Below are 17,274 nucleotides of genomic sequence, written 5' to 3'. Positions count from 1 at the left end.
CCCAGGTCGTTTCTCAAAAAGAGTAGTGCCCTGGCCAAATTTTCCCATTGGCCTATACCAATCATGGCCTCCTAATAATCCCCATCTGTGATTTGGCTTCATCACTCTGTTCTCCTCTCCACAGATAGTGTAAGGAATTATTATCATTAAATATGTTTCTACAGAAAAAAAGCTTACCCAAGTACAGTAGGGTCTCAACAAATGTGAATTTAACATTTGCAAATTTGCTTATTCATGATTTGGTCTGACGAGCAGGGTTTTGATGGAAGAGCAGAGCAAGATGAAACCAAGTCAAAGGTTAAGTGCAACTGTCAAATTAGCGGAGCAACAGACTAGGGTTGTGTAACCAGTCTAGTTAGTGAGTGAGTCTTTTTCTCCCCCCTGCCCCAGTACCCACTACCCAGGATCTGCATCTCAGTGTGGTCTATCGAAAGGTTCTGTGTCAGTAATGTGGGGAATGACAGGCCAGATACGATTTTACAGGCTCGCTGACAGTTTTATCGCTCTTTTCATTCCAGGCAGAGAGAGGGAGTGGACTAGGTTATATGCAAACTTAGCTATTGATGTCATGACCCTATTGTAATGTATAAATTCTTTGTGTAAATCGGATGTCTTTACTACTGACAACAGAAAGAAATATCAAAATACCATACAAGGTGTTTTCCGATATATCATTCCTGAGATTACTCTCATGTGTCTCTCTCTCATCTAGGGTCTGATTGAATGTTTTGTGAAGGACAACATCACCTTCAGCTTGCCCAGTTATTTCAGACAGTCTGTCCTGAGGGAATTTGTTCACAAAGCTCAGCAGGGGTAAGTGGGACAGACAAGACCACTGTGTATCTGCAGTTCATAATTGTGAACCTCTGGGTACATTGAAATGGGAATTAATATTAATGCCCAGGTGATAACGGCGCCCAGGATGTGATCTCTGGGAGTCTGGATTCTGCTATCCAGCCACGTCGTTGAGGCTGACACCTGCTTATTAATCAAAGTTGATCAAATGTACAACAATACAGCATGCAGCAGTACTTGCTGGCAATGAAATGTCTTTAAGTGTCTTAAAGATATGGCTGGACTAGATCTAATATCACTGGAAACCAAACAAGCTAGATGGGACAATTAGCCTCTTCTTTTATGTATTCGTTTTTAGATCATTTAAATCATCTTATGCTTTCAGAAGGTTCACTTAGCCAGGTAGCGGATTGTTTCACTTGTATAAATTAATTTCTCCTTTTCATTGGATACAATGTGAAGAATCTCCCTTAACATTTTTAAGCCTTACTTCTGAACTTTGTTGTTGCGCTCCTTTTCTTAGTACTGTTAGTTCTTCTAAATATTGAAGAATTTTGAAATATTGCAATTTAGATGTTGAATGAATAAAGCAGTGAAGATCATTCTCAGGTGTTTAGGGTTTACCTGATTTCTGACCAACATTTAGTTAAAGCAGAAGAAATTTTGTGTGATAGGTTTCTGTGCTGAGGAAGTATAAAAAGAAGTAGCATTTTATACTTTTCATGTAGTTTATATTTGTGATGTGGATTATTTGTAATATATCCAATTCCAATTTAATACACTGTTCTGAAAAAGTTGTAATTAAATTATACATTTTAGTTTATATTGTCTTTTTTTAATGCTGAACTGTTGAATGCAGTAATATATAGAACTACTGCTGGCCTAGAAACTGTTAAGGTTTAGAATTTAGAATTCAGGGACCTAGAGCAGGTTTCATAAAATTCACCATGATGTTTTCTCTTTTTCTCATGTTTCATGAGTTTGAGTTCTATACAAAGTATCTACAAGTTACTTTTGCAAAACAATGTCAGAATTAAGTGAAGTTAACTACAGTTACTATTAGTAATATTTTGTACCTAAGAAATTTTATACAACCAAAGCCAGGAATCCAGTGCTCTATAATTATGCAAGTTAAATAAAAATGAAAAAATAAAGAGCTCAAAATTAAATTATATAAATCAATTTTAAAAAAATGAATGTTTGTTTTTTTTCTGCATGTATTGTACTATGTGCACAGGGACAGAGCAGCAGATGAAATATGTTACAAGCTGTGTGCCTGCAACGCTGTGCGTGACGCATTGGAGGGACAGGTCATCAGTGTCCGTTTTAGGCAATTTCTTCTGAAACCCAACAAAGACAAAATTGACTTTTTATTGGAGGTAAGGAATATGGATTTAAATTAACCTTGCAATATATGTGGTGCTGAAGTCACAATTACTTCTTTTTGTGAAGTCGCGTACTAAGATGCCTTTATTTCAGTCTGCATCTCTGTTTTTTTTTCTTATCAACTGGTGGTGATGGGAGAATACAGGTGGTCTATGAACCTTGCTGGCCCATTCAAACTAATGCAAAATGAGGAGTGTCAGTCTTGCATTTAGTGCAAGGCTGACAGTGCCATTTTCAAATAGTGAAATAATCGGATTAAGTGTCCAGTTGGTTAAACATTTGGTTTCCCCCTCATTCATTTCTTTTTGGAAGCCTGTTTCAAAGCATTTTAATGGAAAACTGAGAATTGCAATGATCATTAAAGCGTAAATAGTATTGAATCATACAGGATGAGCCGACGTTTTTGAAGCAAGAAGAAAAATAAAAATACAGATGATGATTGTCTTTAAACAACATAGAAAATCAGTGGGTGAATTAGGGAGATAAAAGTTATCGTTTGCACTGATGTTGAATTTTTTATAATACTTAAACTTTTTTAAAGTGAATATTTTTATTTGTAATCCAACAAAATGGGATGTAATTGGACAGGCATAAATAGTTTTGCAGGGCACTGTTTTTGTTGATTATGCATGTTTTAATTTTCTGCATCACTCAAATTAGAATTACTTTAACTTTGGAGAAGGCATAAATCATTAACGCTTCTAATAAAATTGTGAATGTCTTATAAAAAGAATTAGAATTGCTTATTATTTTTAGTATACCTTTCCAAGTTTTTTTTACCTCTTGGCTTGTAGCTATGAATCCCACAAACGGACCAAGAAAGGGAGAATAAGGAAGCATAGGTATATTCCTTTGACCCAAACTCCTTCAAGGCACTCATCTTTTCACACTTCAGAGTTAATACTGCCTCAATCCAGAGGTTTAGCTCTAACTGGAGGAGAAGCATATCTTTCGTAAACAGGATGCTGCTTGTTTGCAAGTGCAAGTGGTTGCAGGGGTCACTGTGTTGCTTAGCTGAGACATCTGTGACCAACTATTCTTACCCTTCCCTCTGTGGTACTCAGATAGTAGCGTGCAGTTGTTTGAGGATCCTCGTCACATCTGATCAGTGTTATTTTAATTAACTTAAAGGCAATGCATTAGTATTCTAATGATCATATACAGGATTTATTTAATTATTAATGATCAAATAAGTATTTTAAGTGTATGTGCATAATGTACTGTAGTATATTATGGGCTGGTATATGGGGGACTTGGTTATATATGAATTTTGCAATAATTAGTGAAGATTTTCTGCACTGAACCTTCATGATTACTTTTACCTGTACTTTAATGGCTACTAGGAATAACTCTGATAAAGCAATTAGTGATGTAGACAGCTATTCTAAGTACTGTTTATTAAATAATGAAATGTGGCTGTTGTGTAAAGGGTGTGAATCAGGATGTGATAGAAATGGCTGATCAATCACATAGGTGTTGCAAGTGCTAACTAATGCATGGAAGTGATCATTGGCTGTAATCTGACTGACTTTTCAGTTGTGCAATTCAAAGTTGACTAACCTTGAAGTCTCAAAACAAATATTGTTAAAAGCTCAAGGAGAAGAAAATGCACCCTTACTGTTATTAATCAGTGCTCTTAAATATATACTCATGTGAAATAACTTATAATATGAGTTATCATTTTAACTTGTGTGGACAGGGGATTCCAAATGAGATTTGACAGCTGGATCCATTGGGCTTTGTACCAAGAAGCCCTTCTGTCGCCACACAGAGAGAAATGCCCTTCATTGTGGTTGGCTTCTTCCAGAGAAGGCATGCACGAGGTCTAGACTGGGGGGAACCAGATGCTTATTGAAATATATATGGGGGAATGTTTTTTGAATGCCTTCCTGTGTAATTCAATAATAAGGTGAAATCACAACTGAGAATAGTACAAAACATCTCTAGTTTCTGGAGAAGCTTTGTGAAGAATTCTGTTTGAAGTTGATCTTTGATCTCTCTTGGTACCTTAGTTTCATTCAGCTTGTGTACTTTTCTCTTGTTGGACATACGTTTGTTGTCAGGTTCCAGTACCTTGAAGAGAAACACAGAATGTGGTGCAATAGCTTTTAGGTATCATCATTGTGAATAGTGATTAATGGTAAAATAAATCAATAATGGAATTACGGACAAGTATGCCCTTATTTGTATCAGGATATACCCAGTTTAGTGGCCTCTCTTGGGTATTAGATTGCCAGGGCATGCTGGTTATGAAGTCCTGCTTAAGTAACATTCCTTAAGGTGCTGGATTGGTACAGTATGTTCACCATTTCCTGGATTCATTCAAGGCAAGAGATAGCTTATTAGTCTAGACCAAGGGTCTCCAACCTATGGCCCGATGTATTTTTATCCGGCCCGAGAACATAAGACAGCACCACCACTGCATGCTTACATGCAAGTGTTAAAGAAGTCAAATAACCTTTATTTTTAGGTTTACTTGTTTGTTGTTCTTGAGTTTCCTTGCATTGTTTATTTATTTTACATCAAAATGTCAGAAGCTGAGAAGAGAAAAGTTGATGAAGAGTGCCGTGTTTTCAATAAGAAGCAAATTAAAAACTATTTTGTGATTGAAAGCAATAACAAGGCGTTGTGCTTAATATGCAGAGAAATTGTCACTGTTCTCAAGGAGTATAATATCCGAAGGCATTACGATATGAAGCACAGAAGTACTCAAACATGACTGGCAAAATGCGTTTAGATAAAGGAGAAACACTGGAAAAAAAATTTATCAGCATGAAATAGTCGCAAAGTGATCACAACAATCAGAATCCATTGTAAGGGTGAGGTCCATGTCATAGGGTAACCATTTACTGATAGGCAGTATATAAAAACTTGTATTATGAAATCTGCTGATGAACTACGTCCAGAAAAAGTTGCTTTGTTTGAGCAAATAAGTCTGTCAGCTAATACAATTGCTCATTGTACAGAAGACCTGGGAATTAACATTTCTCTGCAGTTGAAGAAAATATGGATATAGTTATGAAGACAGTGAATTTTATACGATTGTCATCCCTTAATCATCGTCAGTTTAAAAACTTCCTATCTGAAATTGAGAGTGAATATCCGGGCGTGAGGTTCGGTGGATTAGCAAAACTAAAGTATATTGTAAAATCCTTTGGACAAAATTAATTCTTTTTTAAAAACAGGTGGCAGCTCACAATTTTGTTCATTTTGCAGCTTGCTAAAAGTACAGAAATGAATGTATCGAGCCTTTTTCGATTCCGTTCGCTTTAATCGTGATTTCACATTTGAAGTAGCAATTTCAGGACCGTTTTCAAGATTTTGACAGTATCAGAGAACATAAGATTCCAGACCCCTTTTGCAAGTGAAGATCTTCAGCCTGAGTTGCAGCTCACAGTAAGACCTGGCTGCGAATGACTTGTATAGGGATCTGTTTAAGGAAAAGGATTTATTAAACTTCTATAAATCACTGCCTGAAGAGAGTTGTAAGAACATTAGAAAATTTGCTCGTGAAATGTTTTCTGTCTTTGACTCCACATATTTGTGTGAACAAACATTTTCAAACATCTAAATATCAAACATCACTCTGTTGACCACTTTAAGCAGGTTTTGATTCTGGGGGCAACAAAGTTTGAACCAGAATTTGGGGACATTCTGTCACAGAAGCAATTCCAAATATCACATTAAATTTGTACACATGTATATGAATATTTATTTTAGTTATTTTTGTTAATTTGAATATTACAATATATAACATATGTGTTTTCATCAAATTTATTATGTGTAAATTGTGTTGTTTATTACATAAAATCTCCCTGTCTACCTACCCTCCCACTGTCTGGCCCTCTGGCCTGTCTTCAGAAGCAAATTTGGCCCTCAAGGAAAAAAGGTTGGAGACCCCTGGTCTAGGCCCTCTGAGCAATGGATTCTGGGCCTTGCTGCTATTCATGCTTAAACCTGTGAACACAGACCTCAGCCTGCACCTTGACAAGGACCTTTACTACTTGAGCCACTGAAGTACTATATTTCTATTTTTTTTTTTTAGGTGTGCACACGGTCATTAGATAAGGACCATGCATCTGAGACTTCAAAAAGGAACATGGCAGCTTTTTTAAAGTAGGTTGAAACCAATTATAACCAGTTATGCTTGTTATTTGTTCACCACTGCTTTGTTTATGTAACTGTGTAACTTGAATTTTAAGTTTACAAAGGTGGAGAACATAGAAATACTTTAAATATTGTCATTTTGCTGTGAGTTTTAATTCTTCAGGTAACAACATGTATTTTTAGGAAAATTAGAAACCATCTGATAAACCTATTAATAATAATAATTCCTTACACTTATATAGCTTTATACTGGACACTCCACTCAAACCACTTTACATGTAATGGGAATCCCACCTGGATGATGCAACGGCAGCCATAGTGCAGCAGTACTCTCACCACACATCAGCTATCAGTGGGGAGGAGAGCAGAGTAATGAAGCCAGTTCATAGACGGGGATTATTAGGAGACCGATTGATAAAAGCCAATGGGAAATTTGGCCAGAACGCCGGAGTTACACCCCTACTCTTTTCGAGTAACGCCCTGGGATTTTTAATGACCACAGAGAGTCAGGACCTTGGTTTTACGTCTCATCTGAAGTCAAACATCACTAAATTGAAGCATATCTGTAAAGACATGCGCTAGCATTCCTCCCAGGCGATGTAAGAGACTGATCAGCTATTACAGAAAAAAAATAATTCAAGATATCTGACAGGTGTCACAGAACTAAAGGGTACACATACTTTTTCCCAAAAAAGGATATTGAATGCTGCATGATTTTTTTTTAAATAATCATGTCAAAGTAGAATTTTTGTGTGTTGTCAAAGGACGTTAGTTTTATCTTTTATTGAGACTTGGTGAGGACTTGGTGAAGGTCCAATATGTGTAAGAATGTTAAACCATAAACCCTTATGTTGGTTTACTTACATTTTAACCCCAGATTATAAATTGGGTTTGGGGTGCAAACCCTTTATTTGTGGAAATCATACAGTTTTAGCTGTATTTTGTTTTCATAATTTGTTTAAAATTTAAAGTAGAGTTTTAAATATCTGAGTGGCACTATTTGATAGCCCAGCAGAAGCAATAATCTGCTCTGGTGGTATGTGATCTAAAAGAGAGAACAGGATGTTGATTCAGTATTATTTGGATAAGAGGTGCTTTAGAAACGAACTCTACAGTGTGAATAGCCCTGCACATGTTTCACAATTTCTTCTGTCTTTTCCAGGAGTCTGTGTGAGAGCCTAGAGGATCTTCAGCTCGTGTTCATGATTTCTTCTCATGAGCTCTTCATGGTGCTGCTGAAAGACGAGGAGAGGAAGACCCTTCTTGACCAGATGAGGAAGAAGTCCTCTACTGTCAGCTTGTGCACCAAACCATTGCCTTCTTTTTATGACATTCCAGGTCTGTGCTGCAGCAGTGCAATTCCCAGATACAGTGTGTAAAGTACACAAACCTTTTATGTGTGGTTCATTTCAGGCAGCATCACACTGATCTCTGCTATAATGTATATTCCAACACCCTATTAAGTGACTATACATTGGTGTATCAATGTTTTTGTTCTAAAGGACACTATAGTTGAGTGTAATATTTTCTCTTCCTTAGCCTCAGCCAGTGTGACGATAGGCCAGCTGAAACATCAGCTGATTCTTTCCCTGGACCCTTGGCAGATCCGTCAGATTCTGATAGAGCTGCACGGTATGGCCGAGCGCCAGTTCTGGAGGGTGTCCAGCAAGGTAAGCAGGGCTTTGCACTAGGGGACATATACATTGGATGTCACTACAGGAAATCTAAGGATCACTTAGAAAAAAGATGGAAATCCACATAAGGCTGAAGTTGAATTGGTATTGTTCAACTGCTGTCTTGCAACTTATGTCTTAGGTTTATGAATTTAAAACTGGATTTTCCACTGTGGACTGCTCCAATCATCTTGTAAATTTGCTGTCTACACTCATAACCCGATATATTAACCTGATTCGTTCCTGAAAATCTGTTCGGAAGGCGGAAGATCATAAATTGAAAATAAAAATTCCATTATTTCTTATGGGGGAAATTCCACCCCATTCCGAAGCAAAGACAAGTTTACTTAAAAACCAATCTAAACATATAATACCATTCAGACCATTATAGCAAGTTTAGTGAACAACTCAGTTCTACTCAAGTAAGCCAAATATGGCTGTAAAATAATTAATGATACATTTAGAATGATACATATGTCTTTCTCAAATTATATATTTTTATATAATAAAAATTCAAATTATATACATATATTTTTCTCAAATTAGAACAGTTCTTAAATATATTTCTGTTATCACGCTTTCATGTGCTCACAAGATTACCTGCGTTCGTAGCACGTATTTCTATGCATTCCTGTGTTTAGAACGTTGGCATTGTTCCAAAATCACGCACATTCTCCTTTCTCCCTATTTGCTGGAGATACAGTAGCTTTTTTTAAATACAATTGGTCACTTGCATCCGTAGCACGCATTCCTATAGAGTGGTATAGAATTACAGAGTATCTCTTGTGTCCACTGAAGTATTAGCGCGCACTGTATCGTAGTACGTAGGCTGCGTATTTGACACGTATTAAAATATGAAAACCCGTCCCGATTTTCCAATGCACATGACACAGTTCCAGGGTCATTTGGCGTACCACCTGGCGGCACTCCACGTACCACTGCCGGTACACATACCACAGTTTGAGAACAACTGTTTTAGACCAATGCGCTCGTGTCGAGATCCTGACTGATTTGACTTTCTATTGTCTCATTTAGCTGAAACAGAAAAAGAAGACATTCTATAGTTTATCTTATTGGAATTTGATTTATGATAAAACCCCTAATATCACACAAGAGAAGGACTAGCAGCTGCTGCAGATCATAGCCTCTTATTAACTTACAATTAACCTGCACTCTTTTAACTGGATATAACACCTTTCTCAGTCTGTCCAGCAGGTGGTGAATGGGGCTGAAGTTATTGTCTCTCTTCCTCAATTTAACATCTGATACGTCCCCAGTACTGCTGTGGGCTTAAGAGATCTTGAATTCAAAGTGAATGTATCAAATAATAAATAATTTGTTATCATTGGAAAGGTATTTTAACATTTTAAGTATAAAAAATATTAGAGATAGTAACTTTAAAATCTTAGTAGGTAAAAGGCCATTTAAAAAAAAACTTTTGAGTAGTCATTTGAATGAATTTGCCACATACTGTAACTTGTCTTTTGGTAAGGTACATTAGTACCCAGGAGGCGTAGCCACTGCCAGGAAGAAATCCTGTGGAGTTCATAAAGAATTGGAGTTCCTAAGCTAAAGTTGCATCAGTGACGTGTATTGATGGATACTAGTTTCTCTCCCACCTTCTGCGAGAACAGAATGCACTGTCAAGGTACAAAACACTCCTTTCGGTGCTACATCAGAAAAGTACCACAATGCAACTTTGTTGTTCTTTCGTATTTCCAATAACTTTTTCTGACATCTCCACTGAAGCCAAAGAATAAAAAAAAGGCTTACTATTAAAATTATATTTCCATTAATATAATTTATATTTTAAATTTAATATTTAAAAATATTAATAATGTTAAAAATTTGTATTTAAAACGAAATGCTTTATAGGTGTAAAAAACTCGATTGTGATTTCTGTGATTTCATCTTTAAATTGCCTTGCTCTTTCAGAGCATTATCGAGCTTGCTGGTATGGAGGTTAATTCATATTAAAATTGATAAAATTATCAGAAATGTGAATATAGTTTATAAGGCTGGCTGAGTAAAAAAAGTAAAAGCTTTTGTTTGACTGGGAATCTAACCTTGAACCATCTGAATAGCAAGCGAGCATTTAACCATTGTATCAAAGTACCATTTTGTGATATGGCTATGTTTCTAAAGTTGTTTTACAGTCACAGTATGTTATTAACTACCCAAGTAAACTTGGCACACAGTGTCTTTTTAAATGTGTGGGTCTAAAGACATGTTGAAACTTTAAACATTCTTTGAATTGCCTTGTTATTTAAAAAGGATGCAATGAGAAACTGATTAAAGCCCCTAGTTAAAGCCTTTTTTAAGAACATGTAAATCAGCCTGCATTATTACTTCATTATCTTCCATTAAACCGCAGGACTGCAGGATCACAGCATATCTGTGTGGCATATGTATAGTTACCAGTTGTAACATATGTATCAGTAAGCCATCTGCAAATCACATGAAGTCATATCCACAGTTATGCTGTAACAATAGTGTAGGGTTTAAAAGCCACTACAGTTCAGTTTATGTGTAAAATATCTTTTTCATTGTCAAAAACGGAAGTAAAATCAATTATTAATTATTTGTTGCTGGAATCGACATTAAAAATAAATATACATTTGGATTGTTTGTATAAATAGACTATTTTAATGTGGATGTAAACAAGAAAAAAAGCACATCGTGTTCACAAAAAGCTGTAATAAACTTTTTTTTCAGCAACCAAAATTCTTTAGATTACACATTAATATTCCCTATTTAGTTGATTTAGAAAAGTATTGCAGCTTTTTTTAACGAACATAATATGAGACAGTATTTGGTTAGAACATTATAAGGTTTTATAAAATATAGAAACTTTAACTTTAGTTAGAATTGTAGAAAAGAAAGGTTCGCTGAGAAAGGTGAGAGTTCATTGTGTATGCATACAGGAATTGCTCAGCCACAGAAGCAACAGGCAATTCAGAGTACCAGCTGGAAATTTTCCCATTTATATAACAAGCAGTTACAAAAACAAGCACAAGAAGGAATAGTTAACATATTTGTGCACTAAATTGTAAAGCAAAGATGTCGCAGGACAAAGGCAGCTTATTTACAAATCCAGAAATCCACTCCCTACTAGTCTTGGAACTTTACAATTTCAGTGCCGGACAACCTTATGTACTGCTCCTGTTACTCCTCAGGCAGTTTCTCTGCCTAGACAGCAAAGAGCTACAATGTGCTCTTAACCCTTTTCTTCTGAACAAACATATCAAAAAACTTTTCCAAAATAACCGGAGTAAGTGATCGAGTAAAGACTTGATGCAGAAAATGTTTATAAAGAAGGTGGAATACTTGTGTATATCTTTTTTATTGTCAGCTACCACTACCAGCTATATACAGTATGTACTGTATAATATATATATATAAATAATATATTATCTAAAATAATATCATTTATGACATTAAAACGTAATTTTCACATTAACACATTATTTTTCTGTTTTGTTCTGTATTATGTGGATTTAAAGATGATAAACAGTAGGGAAACAGATTAAATGAAGCAATTTCACTAAGATCTAATGCACCACAAGTGCCACCTATCGATCGTTTTTGGCCAGTGAATCATACAATGTACCATGTTACACAGAAATGTGCATTCTGAGTGGTTTCATCTGCATGCCTTTCAAATCATACATACTGTATGACTTTACTGTAGTACGTTATGCAATGTTCTAGTTTTAGACTTGTTTATAGTTAAATAAGTTTTGAGTTTAATTTTATCAGTTGCCTCCTGTTTGTAACTTGATGGAATTTAAGACCTTTATACTTTTGTTGATCTATTTTTACTTAAATTTATATAGGTTTCCTTTTCATAGATACTTGTGTATGACTAGCATTACTTTAACCCTTGTCATCCATTAGTACATTTGTTGTTTTCTTTAAATGGAAGGAACACATACTGTTTTCAAAAGGAAGTCAATAAAGAAGCAAGCAGCATAGTATGCTATACAACCGCAAGTAGTTCACAGAGCAACAGCTTGTTTGTGTGTGCAGGTTGGCATTCATATGCTGAAATGATTCTGTAGCGCCACGCGGGGTGCTTTAGCCATGCGCACGAAGACTTGCTGAGAACAGCACTTGGGAGCGGGACTACGGGACTGTATATAGTAGGGCGGAGGCTGAGATACAGTCTCTTCCCTTCGGGTCTGTGTGTGTTAGTGAAGGTGCTGCGCTGTGCTGTAACCCCTGTCCCTGTATGTGTATCCCTTTCCCCGGTTCGAGTGAATAAATGTGTTGTTCAACCCCATTCCCTGAGTCCCATGCCTGCTCCATTCCGTACCGAAACCCGCGGTCATTACAATTCCTTATGGAGCTTTCTTTGTAAGTATGGATGTTCACAATTTAAGGAGTGTCTGGATTTTAATCCTGTGTGTTTAGTTGTGTTGTTAAAATTGTTTTTAGTTGAAATGCATAGTTAAAGTTGCCAAAATACAGCATATAGAAGTACATCAAGACACAGTCTTGGTGATTCATCTCTCATTAATGTTAAGGTTTTGTTGCACTGTACTCACTTGTACTTCCAGAATGTTTTGAAATAATAAGTCTTCAAAATTGAACTAGTTTTTCAATCACTTATACACTTATACTTATAAGTGTATAAGTGATTGAAAAACTAGTTCAATTTCCATAGGTTCCTCCTTGTTGCAGAAGAAAATATTTCCTTTCCTTTTACAGTAGTAGAATACAAAAATGCCATGGTCACACTGCTTTGTGATTTCTTTTTTATTGGTGCAACTTTGCATAATTCAGAAGGATTTACTTTATACTTCTGCCAGAACAGTAAATGTAATGAAAACTGAGGTCTGTGCAAGTAAGTGAATAAAAATCCTATACAGAGAAAGCTGTGAAAATAGTTTCGTTATGCATTGTAAGATGATCACATATAGTGTAACACATTTCCCTATTATTCAAATGATTCTGTAGGTCTGTTAAAAATAAAAAATAAATATACATTTGTTCTTTAGAAATATTTTTTGTTAAAGCTCAGGCCTTAAAGCAAGACTGTATGGCTTTTGTCATCTTAACGACCTGCAGTAAATCATTTGGCCATTAATTCTGTATTATATAAAATAAAACTCTACTGGAGAGCTAAATGAACTACCAAAGCACACTTATAGGCCGACAAAAGCTGCTGAATATTGCATGTCAGGGAGGAAACACTTCTGTGCATTTCAGTCTTGGCTTTAGAACTCGCTGCTCTTATTTATATCAATAACTGTTTTCTTTCACCCCGTCTTATTTGTGGCATACAAACTCCTAATTTACAAAAAATAACCACATGACATTGCATAAAATTACAAATGAGAGTAGGTAATCCATACATTCCTCTTGTTCATAATTGCACCATCAGATGTTGTACATGTGGGAAGTTTGCATTTGTGCACGTTTTGCTGGAGGTTTATTCGTTTTTTCTTTTTAGTGTGAAACACTTTTTTCAGTTCAGCAAAAGTTGTTCAAGGCCATCAGTACAGTATTATTATATTTTTATTTGCATAACACACCCAGGAATGATCTGTGCAATTTTGTCTTTCAGTGGGAAGTACCTCCTGACTACCTTGGAGTTATTTTGGGCATCAAGGATAACCTAACGCGAGATTTGGTATACATTCTCATGGCCAAAGGTTTACACAGCATTGCAATTAAGGTCAGAGCCATGTATGTATTTCCTTTTTTATATGTACTGACTGTGAGTAAAAAAAAAACTGGTCAAGACTATCAAAGAGAGCTACTTGTTAAAATTACACTTCTACTTGGCTTGGTGTCCCTTAAAGCAGTCCTCTTTTAGCTATGAATTGCCATCCCATGGTTTTTATAATTGTCATTTTAAGATTCTTTGTGTTGTTTAAGCTGATCCTAGAAAGACAAGGGTTTACCCAATGCAGTTACAATTTTTAACATAGCTACCAAGCCTGATGTAGTAAATCAGACACTTTTGAAATCTAAAAAGTCTTTAAAATGCTTTTAAAAAATACATTACTGAGAGTGACTTTATTCAGATATTCTGTGTACTTAGTCACTTAATGAAAGGTGCTTAGGTGTAAAAGCATATGTTTGGTTGTTTGATTGCCTCCACAACTTTGAAGAAATTAGAAATAAGACATTCTTAATTTTGTCTTGTGAGAATAACAGTGTTCCTCATCAATTAGGTGTACAGCGTTGAAAAGCACCTTTAATTATCTGCTTGCTGATTTTCACAACCTCATTATCTATTTCAGTGACAGAACAAGAAAACTGAGATCCAGCATGGGGTAGAATTAAACTGCAATGTAAATGGAATCTGTGAAAACAAAGTTTCCTGTTGAAATTAAATAACCTTTAGACTATTAGTCCTTCGTAATTGCATAGTTTTGTTCTTGTTAATTTACTGAGAACAAGATGCTTTACAGACTGCTTCCCAGCAGCAAGTGTACAAGACAGTGCAGTGCCTTTTCACACATGAAGACCAATACAAATGTGGATCCTGAATCTAAATAACATGTGCCCAGCATGGCTGCTTGTTTTGAACTTGGCAATTTTCTTGTCTTTCTGTAATCACCTATAATTGTGATCATCCCTCTCTGTGTAATTAAAATAAAAATAGAGGGATCCTCTAATTGTATGACTTAACCTTTGTTTCTATGGGAGACGGGGCATTAACAGTGACTTATGTTTAAATACACGCCCGACAAGAGAGGGAGTTTCCAAGTACAGAGCATGAAAAAGTCAGCATTTCCACAACAGCTGAACAGCTAAGCATGTATGAGATATGATAGGAGGAAAAGGGGTAGAAACATTCTGACCAGTTTTGCTATTGAAAGTCAACTGAGACAGTTGACAATTGGAGTCACCTATCCCTGGATTAGACTGTGTATACCAATGTATGTTAAGGATGTCCCCTTGAGTATTCTCATCTGAGCTGCACTAGTGTTTAGTGTCTCAGTATTTTGGGATTTATTTCTCCACACAGGACTTTCTGCATGCCCGTCAGCTTTTTACTGCCTGTCTGGAGCTGGTGACTGAGTTCTCCCCCAAACTGCGCCAGGTTATGCTGAATGAGATGCTCCTGCTGGAGATAAGGGCACATGAGGCCGGCACTGGCACGGGTACCAATAGGGATCGTCCACCTCCTGACCTAGTCAGCAGGGTTAGAGGTTATCTGGAGATGAGGATACATGGTAAGAAGTACCCCACTGAGTCAAGATCTAGCCCTGCCAAAATCAGGTAGCAATTGCCTGTTACAACAAAGAAAAAAGGCAAACACAACAACTGCTGCTTTTCAGAATTTAAGAGATAGGCTCAAATTATGATTCACATTACAAAATAAAGGCTAAATCATGTTTTAAATTGGTTAGCTGCTAAATAAAAGCTTTCTGGATCTAATCACCTATATTAGACATGTCTGCATTAGAACACTAAAATTTCAAAACTCTATGTACTGGGATCTTTGTACAGGAAGTCAACAGTTCATTCAGTGCAGTTGAACTAAGATTGGGAATGCACAGAGTTCAAGAGCAGGCTCAGTTTTCCCAAGTAATACAAAGAAATGACAAAGGGGCAATCATATAATGCACTGGGCCACAGTGGAATCAACTAGCCTTCATGACTTTGAACACCTTGGTGGGGTCTTTTGAAAAAGGTGTTTGATTGCAAAGAATATTGAGGTTATTATCTATTGTAAATGTTATGTAATTTTCCTTAAAGTGCTTACATCCTTTTATTGTCCCAGTTGGGAAATTAGTTTTGCAGGTAGGTTAAAGACATAAAACCATACACAGCATGAACCTATTAACAAAGAAGAGACACGTATGATAAAAATAAAATATATGTATACAACAAAGTAAGATACACAATCAGTTGTCCAAATTAAGCAGGCTTATAGATGTAAGATTAAAGATAACTTAGGAAGAACAATCACTGTTGAATTTTCTTAGATACAGATAGAGCCATTCAGAAAGCACGGTAGCACTCATTACTGCTGTAGACTACCTGCAGTTTGTTTTGCTGTATCATGGTGCATTTCGGCTGTGTGATTCACCGCCCAAAGACGATCGACTGGTAGCACTTGTGGTGCATTAGGCGTTAATGAAAACATCAGCTTCTTACAGTACTTTTTTTAAATTCACAATACAGTATTGTGTAAATACGGTATGGGTACCGTTTGGTTTTAAAGTCACTACAGTGCTGTATAGTATGTGTAAAATCTTAATTGAAATTTGAAATAGAATTATCTGTTTCTTCATTAGTTTTTACTTAAGTTAGTATGAAGACAAATTTTAATGCAGATGTAAACCTGAAAAATACATCACGTTCACAACCGCCTATAACAATAAACTTTTTGTACTGTATATCCTGCTGAGTAATCTTGCTTTGAAACAGCCCTATTTTTATTTTTAATATTAAGTGATATAAAAAATAATGAAAATGTCAAGATAGTATATGGGGCTGGGCATAGACCAGGGTTCGAACCCGGGTGTTTCACATAACAGCCCAGAATTCTTCCACACATCACATTAAGCATTAAGGGGACCACCTGACAGTACTGCATTAGATTATTTGAAAAAATAAAAATCTTTTGTGTTACTATTCCACATCACATTAAGCATTAAGGGGACCACCTGACAGTACTGCATTAGATTATTTGAAAAAATAAAAATCTTTTGTGTTACTATTGCAGTATAACACAGGATGTGCTTTGTAGTATGGCATATTAAGCTTTGAGCATTCTGAATGGATGAATCTGTATTGCATCTGTTTTTCTCAAACGTTAGTTTGTAAGCAACAATAGTGTCAAGTTATGTGTAACTGTTGACAGTTTCAGTTTGTTACTCCTTAATGGTTTGGTTTTGCAGCTGGTAATTGCTTTCTGTAATCAATGATCATGTCTTTGGTTTTTGACACATTTAAAATGTTGATATTACTTGTGTTTAACCCCCAAAACTTTGCCCTTTGAAACTATATTTCTTACTGTAGTTCTCATTGTGAATTACAGATATTCCTCTTCGGCAGATCATAGGTGAGGAGTGTGTCGCATTCATGTTAAACTGGAGAGAGAACGAATACCTTACACTGCAGGTTCCTGTGGGCCTTGTTCAGAATAACCCCTATGTTAAGGTATTGTTATTTAATAGACATCTATATCCTTTGAAACATTAACTGAACTGTAAACATGTGGAATAAATAAGGAGCCAGTACAACTAGGACAGAGAAAATGTGGTGTGTGAGTCTCCTAGAATGTTACTTGTGGACTTGCTTCTGTGCAAATGATGCTGCAAAATATTCTTAGTTTTCGATTTTTTAA

At 36.0% G+C, this 17,274-nt stretch overlaps 1 protein-coding gene across 3 annotated transcripts in view; it reads left to right on the top strand.

The window, feature by feature from the left end:
* ints8 (integrator complex subunit 8) overlaps positions 1-17,274 on the top strand; it is a 38,481-nt gene that overhangs the window by 9,001 nt on the left and 12,206 nt on the right. For all 3 annotated transcript variants that reach the window (XM_069195062.1, XM_069195063.1, XM_069195061.1), the window contains exons 10-17: positions 713-813; positions 2,033-2,174; positions 6,227-6,297; positions 7,451-7,626; positions 7,828-7,958; positions 13,531-13,641; positions 14,944-15,151; positions 16,966-17,087. In XM_069195062.1, coding sequence (XP_069051163.1) covers positions 713-813; positions 2,033-2,174; positions 6,227-6,297; positions 7,451-7,626; positions 7,828-7,958; positions 13,531-13,641; positions 14,944-15,151; positions 16,966-17,087 — 1,062 coding nt within the window. The remainder of the gene's footprint in view (positions 1-712; positions 814-2,032; positions 2,175-6,226; positions 6,298-7,450; positions 7,627-7,827; positions 7,959-13,530; positions 13,642-14,943; positions 15,152-16,965; positions 17,088-17,274) is intronic.

This window comes from Lepisosteus oculatus, chromosome 10 (genome assembly GCF_040954835.1).
Source record: "Lepisosteus oculatus isolate fLepOcu1 chromosome 10, fLepOcu1.hap2, whole genome shotgun sequence".
Classification (NCBI taxonomy): Eukaryota; Metazoa; Chordata; class Actinopteri; order Semionotiformes; family Lepisosteidae; genus Lepisosteus; species Lepisosteus oculatus.
The sequence above is the reverse complement of the archived record's forward strand: the minus strand, read 5'-3'. Positions and strand labels throughout refer to the sequence as shown.